This window comes from Micropterus dolomieu, linkage group LG04 (assembly GCF_021292245.1).
Source record: "Micropterus dolomieu isolate WLL.071019.BEF.003 ecotype Adirondacks linkage group LG04, ASM2129224v1, whole genome shotgun sequence".
In the NCBI taxonomy this organism is placed as follows: domain Eukaryota; kingdom Metazoa; phylum Chordata; class Actinopteri; order Centrarchiformes; family Centrarchidae; genus Micropterus; species Micropterus dolomieu.
The window spans coordinates 24,746,800-24,753,022 of NC_060153.1; the positions used below are offsets into that span (position 1 = coordinate 24,746,800).

At 39.0% G+C, this 6,223-nt stretch overlaps 1 protein-coding gene across 1 annotated transcript; it reads right to left on the minus strand.

Annotated features, from left to right (window-relative positions):
- LOC123970316 (mpv17-like protein) lies at positions 1–4,705 on the minus strand. Its single transcript, XM_046048307.1, has 4 exons — positions 4,101–4,705; positions 3,540–3,610; positions 3,196–3,225; positions 1–2,672 (listed from the first exon to the last, which is right to left on the minus strand). Exons 1-4 carry the CDS (start codon positions 4,402–4,404, stop codon positions 2,427–2,429), a joined length of 651 nt encoding a protein of 216 aa, XP_045904263.1. The 5' UTR covers positions 4,405–4,705; the 3' UTR covers positions 1–2,426.
- Positions 4,706–6,223: the final 1,518 nt, after the last annotated feature.

The window sequence follows — 6,223 nt, forward strand, 5'->3', positions numbered from 1 at the left end:
TAAAGGAGCGTACCAATCTTTAGTTAGCTAGTAATATTCTTCGGTTGCTGACATGAACAAAGGGAATATTAATTTATTTGACCTTCAGTTCCAGTGTAGCACATCAGCGTACAATTTATAATTAGAAAACACACACTCTAATATTACATTGATATTACATTATTATACAAAAGGATGCAATATGTCTGATAAAAGGTCTGTCAGTCTGAGGGTTTACATTGTTTTTTCTTCACCAACACTGTAGCAATATTCATATCTTGTTTACAAAAAAACTTCAGTTATGTGAGACATATCAAATAATAATTTAACAGTGTCTCTAGCATAATATTCTACTTCAAAATGCCTGATTGCAAACTGTATGTTAGACTCAACTATATCAGAAACACAAAAACAGACACATCTCTCTGTGACACCAGGGATTTCAGTAGAACACAAGTGAATGACAAGTTTTTTGTAAATTTTTTGAGGCGGAAGAGAGGAGCTTGTGCTAAACCTTTTAAATTCTATGTATAAGATTACCAGTCAGATCGTGTACTGAGCTGTTACTCTATTTATAAAAATGACCTCTATTGAAAACGGCTTGGCGGAGGCATCTGACGATGTAACATTTTCACTAAGAGGTCAAATTTTAAAAAATGGTTTAGGAAATACAATACAGAGCATGCCACAGTGTCACATTAACATTCAGTATGACAACAGGCAGGCAGCATTTCTACATTCAAGTAAATGGATGTTTCAGACAATCTTTATCAATTATTAGACAAACTCAAAGTATCTTCAGTAGTATCGTATAACCACAATATTTAGATATAAAATGTATTTTCAGATATGTTTTGTGTTTTTTTAGTTTTGTTGCTTGAACTCTTTGTGAACGCACGCTGTATTTCGCGTTTGCTCAGCTCATTATGGTCCCTATGTATAAAGTGCCTATTAATAACAAACAGATATACTATAGAATATAACAGATTATTGGTGCCTGTGTGCATTTGTATTTGGCACTTCTTGTACCAGAGTGAAAACTGCAACCAAAGGAGATCATACTTAGAAATCAGGCATTCTATTATAGTCACAGATAACAGTCTAAGCCTGGGATTCCCAAACCTTTTCAGCTCGACAATCAAAAGAGAAAATTGGTGTCTCCCCGGGACCCAAACTTACAAAAATACATTATGAATTGACATAACATCTACATTTATAAACTACTGATAGAGAACACATCAACCCATGAATTTACAATTAATTTCATTATAAAAGTACATCACAGCAACAATCAAAGTTACTGAGTGTAAAGTTTCTCACCACCTCATTACCAACTTGCACTAAAAAAATGAGACATAGAAGCAGTAAGGCAATACACTGTCAGCTGGAGTGGGGTCAAGTGTATAAAGTAAGCTCACAGCAATAATCAAATTTGCTGAGTGTGATGGGATCCTGCCGGAACAGGACCAGCACCTCCTTTGTCACTCTCAAAAATATGCAAGCCCCACATATACGGGGAGCTGCACTGTATGCTGGGAAGTACTTTTTTGTGACTAAATATTTTGCCATTTGATTACTGTAAGCCCCACAGCTGAGCAAGAGGGTGTTTGTGCTGTGAAATGGTGAAATGAGTCTAGGGGTGTGTGGTGTGTGTGGCGCTGTCCACAGTACTAAAATGAAGCGGAGGAAATCGACAGGCTCTTAGTTTGGTTTCTTCGTCTGTTTGCTTTCCGTGGTTGTAAATAGAACTTTTGGCCCTGATTCCATTTCCCCCTTTGTAGCAGCGATCCACAGACAGAAGGGACATGACAGGGAATAATTCTAACTAAATTAGGCTTTTCTTTAATTTGAACAGCTAGCACCAAGGCGCTGTTCAATGTGATCCAGGTACTGTGGATTTTTTCTCTCCCCCTGATCTGTCGGCACCCTCTCTTTGTTCAATGACCTCCTGATGTACTGCATTGCATTGTTGTGCATTTAACTCTAGTTTGGGAATGACTACTCTAAGCACTCGTGTGTGCTTAGTACCACAATGTGGTTTGTGTCCACATTGTGGTAATAATTATTTCCCACACTTATTCCAGTTTTTCATTTAGAGAAGAGGAAACTGGAACACCAACCATCCCACCATCACAGCATAGAAGTCCTCATTAATCATCCCAATATCATTAAGCGAGGTCCAGTTGAATAAGGGAATTCTCTTGCTCTTAATGTGAGAACAGCAGACTGCATTTATAAATACCCGATGAGAAACACGGCATGTAAATACGTTCACTGTGGCATGGAAAAGTAGGACTGAACTACATTTTCCCACGGAGGTGATGTGCTGTATGAATATTGAAAATTATACTGTATACACAGACAGGACTGCCGTCCACTGGACAAGCAGTTTGGCCCACGGCATTTTCACGTTCTGTCCCCCTGTACAATGACTGATTCTACAAACTTCACTTCTGAGTAGGTTTAGATGCTACTGTTGCCTCTTTGGGAGCATCTATCTTCTCCTTGGAGTCCACTTTCTCCTTTGTCGATTCTGCTTCATCTTCTTTAGGAGGGAACATCCATGCCAGAGCTGCAGCGGCCGTGCCGTCGCCGCTCTGACGGGAGAAGCAAAGGAAGGTGGCCCAGAAGAAGGCACAGCAGCCAGTGAAGGTGGTCCGCACGTACAGAGGCACCAAGGCAAAGTTCAGAAACTGAGGGAGACACATAAAGATGATTTATATCATTGTACTGGTATATTACATGTTTACATAGCAATAAATACTTCTGGTGTAGTTGTTTCTAAAAAATAAAGAATTCCTTTGCAAGTATTGTTGTGAGAAGTCACACAGAGACGCTATTCTCTAAGTCTTACAAAAAAAACAGAAATTCAGAATACAGTATTTAGTCCTCAGTTTTGTGTTATTATGATATTTGGGATAAGTCTATCATTTTAAGGATTGCTCCACAGGTTTTAATTTCAAAATCGGTAATATAGCAAAAATACTATATTTGGATCGCTTTAAATATTATACCAGCTATTGAAATTTATGGAAATGTGAGGAAATTCAAGGTTTTAACAGTGAATAGAATCTATACTCAATGGTTCACTTACAAACCCTCAGGTTTATGGTGAGTGGACCTTTAAGCATATTCATATATATTCATATTCTTGACTATATACTGTTCCTAAAAGTCAACTATTAACATCTATGCAAGGCAGAGCTTAATGTTTACCTGCATAAATGGCCAGAACATCAGCCCCGTCTGAAACAAGAGACAAACAGGAAGCATTTGTAGACTTACAAAACATTAAGGAGAAAACCTCTAAAGACACAGCTGAAACCTCTGATGACAAAATAAACATTACCATTCAACTGTAGTGACTGAGAGGCATGTGACTCAGTAGAGATCAAAGTTTATTTAACTTCATCAAATCAAATAATACATGATACTTTGCAACTATGAGTATAAAGTACATAAATTGTCTTTAAAATATACTGAGCCTCAGTTTTGAGTGCATATCACAGCGGACACTACACTTCAGTGAGAAGAGCATGCTGTGACATCTCTATACTCACTTTATATGTGTTCAGGAATTTTTCTCTCCAGTCTTCCGTGATGTCCTCTTTGCCCTCCAAGAAGCTGACTCCTGAGTGACAAACAAGACAAATGGCAGTGCATTCTCTATGGGGTGGAAAATGATTTGATGGAGGGTAAACTTTGAAGAAACCATAAACACAGTAGGCTATGTCTTACAGAAGTAGAAGAAGTAGATACTTAAGCATTGCAAGTTCTTGGTATACCTTTTACCACATGTAATAGGCCTACTCATCATTAGATTAAGCAACTGATCACACTGGTGATGTGATGTTTGGTCCAGTACAAAGGGTCAATTATCCACTCTGGAGCATATGGTAAGTGATGTCTTTCATGTTGACCTCTGCTAGTGAAGGTTTGTTTTACCAATGAGCAACTACTGATCTTTACACAACAGGAGAAGAGCACAGAGAGCACTAGGATCAAGTTACAAATTGACAGATATGTGAGCTAGTTTGAAGTTAACCAAAAACAGCCCGGCCGGCTCTCAGTGTGCCCCGCGGGGAGCCGAGGTGTGCGTCTTACTACTACTACCCACCGACCTGTGTAGAAGACACTGGTGGCCAGGGGCGCCGCGGTAGTCTGGTCCAGGAAAAGCTTCCTCATCACCATCCCGGCTGAATTCCCCGGAAACCTCCGCTCCAGGAACCGCATCCAGAAGAAACTGAAGTTTCCGTGAAAACTGAACGCGATCACGGCGACGTTCCGTGTTTGTCTCCAGTCCATTTTCTCCCTCCGGGACAGCCACTGGTGGACGAAGTCCCCTCCGGCGAACAGGCAGCCGTACAGGGTAACGTTGGTGACCCACGGGAACCGACGGACATGTCCCAAAAGCGCCTTTCGCATTTTGTTTACAGTTATTGTTTCCCAGTGGAATGAAATACGGTGTTAGCAAAATGTAACAGTTCGCTTAATGTGTAGCTGACTTCAGCTGAATGTAACATATTACAAAAGCGCCATCTCTGTCTGGAAGTCAAACGTTAACACTGACTAACGTTATCGGTGTCTGACGGAAAGGACAACGTGTAGCCTATATGTTCCCCATATAATGAACGTCATAAAGTAATATCATCTCAGAGGAGATACTTGCTTGCCGTGCTCCATCTGACACCCGGCACGGAACTGCGAGTCTGCTCATACTGCGTAAAACTACTACGCCCCTTTTACGTAGAAAAAACCCCAATAGAGTAGGCTACAGTTGAAGGGCGGAGACTCAACCATGGTTGCTCAATCTGACATAGTAGCTACTAGAAAATTGTGTCAGTTGTTGTTAGATAATTAGGCCCCAAGCATGAAACATATTGGAACTTAAGGGATTTTGTTCTTTTTTCTACAAAGTAGGGAAATGTGGGGTAAAACGCCCCCCCCTAAGCAAAATGTCTATTTGCTGACACATAAAATAATATTCTATAGGCTGCGGGGGGGGGGGGGGGGGGGGGGGGGGGGGGGGGGAGTGGAGGTTGTATCTTGGAGATGGCTATGCCTAGGGTAACATAATATAAAGTAAAATAAATACCTACAGTTGAGAAATTAATTTGAATTTAATCAAATGTAAATTTTAGGAAAAAGGCATTTTTCCCAGCTAATGGACCCCCCTAAGCTTAATGTCTATTTTCTGACACATTAAAGAACATTTTATTAATTTTTTTGTATCTTTAAGAAGGCTATGCTTTGGGTAACGTATTATAAAATAAAACAAATAGCTACAGTTGACAAATTCATTTGTATTTAATCCAATAAATTTTTTAGAGAAAGGCATTTTTCACATGGGGTAAGATGCCCCCCTATGGTGTGAAATCACTTTAACATAGATAAAATAAACTACAAGTAACTGGTAAAAGCAAGGAGATTATAGGCCTATGTTGTAGAAATAAAATTGCGTTGCCTTATATTATTAGCTTTCCTATAATTTATTTATATATTTATTTTTATTTATAGCATTATTATGTCATTAAGGTTGCGAGGAACTTCATCAGCAGAAAGTCTGAGGTAAAATATGCACATGTCAGCTAGCTAACTAGCTAGAAATGTGAGCATATATGTGAGCTTATAACCTCAGAATTTTACCTCAGACTTTCTGATAGTGAAGTTGCCTGTTGGCAAAAGGGTCTATCCAGTATCTAAATAACATCTAACTTACAAACGATGAAACATAGCATAGTATTTTAATACTTTAACCAAAAACTATAAAAATCTTTCACTCTAAACAATTGCATAACTTACCTTAAGGCTCCCCTTAATGTAAATACATATATAAATTAAACACAATAAAAAAAATTACAGCTTATTTTAACTGACAATAACTTAAAAAATTGTGATGAAACAGAGAACTTTTTCAGTTCAGTGAGACTAGGGGCAGCCAGAAATTTTAAGAAAAAATTGTAACATTTTATGTTTTTTGTTAGAATTTCCATGGGGGGCATTTTACCCAGTGTTACCCTAATCTCAATTTTGGGGGCCTAAACTTACACGAACACTAACAACAAACTTTGCACATAATTCAGGCGTGGTGAAAAATTTCGTATTTTATGGGACTCATGCATGGGCGTGGCAATATGGGTCGCTAGCACCCCCTTCAGAGCAGCCCCCGGACAAAGTTTCTATATGTAAGAAATTTCAGTGGTAAGTGTATCATGTCCAGACCATGGTCCAGACGTACAATAAA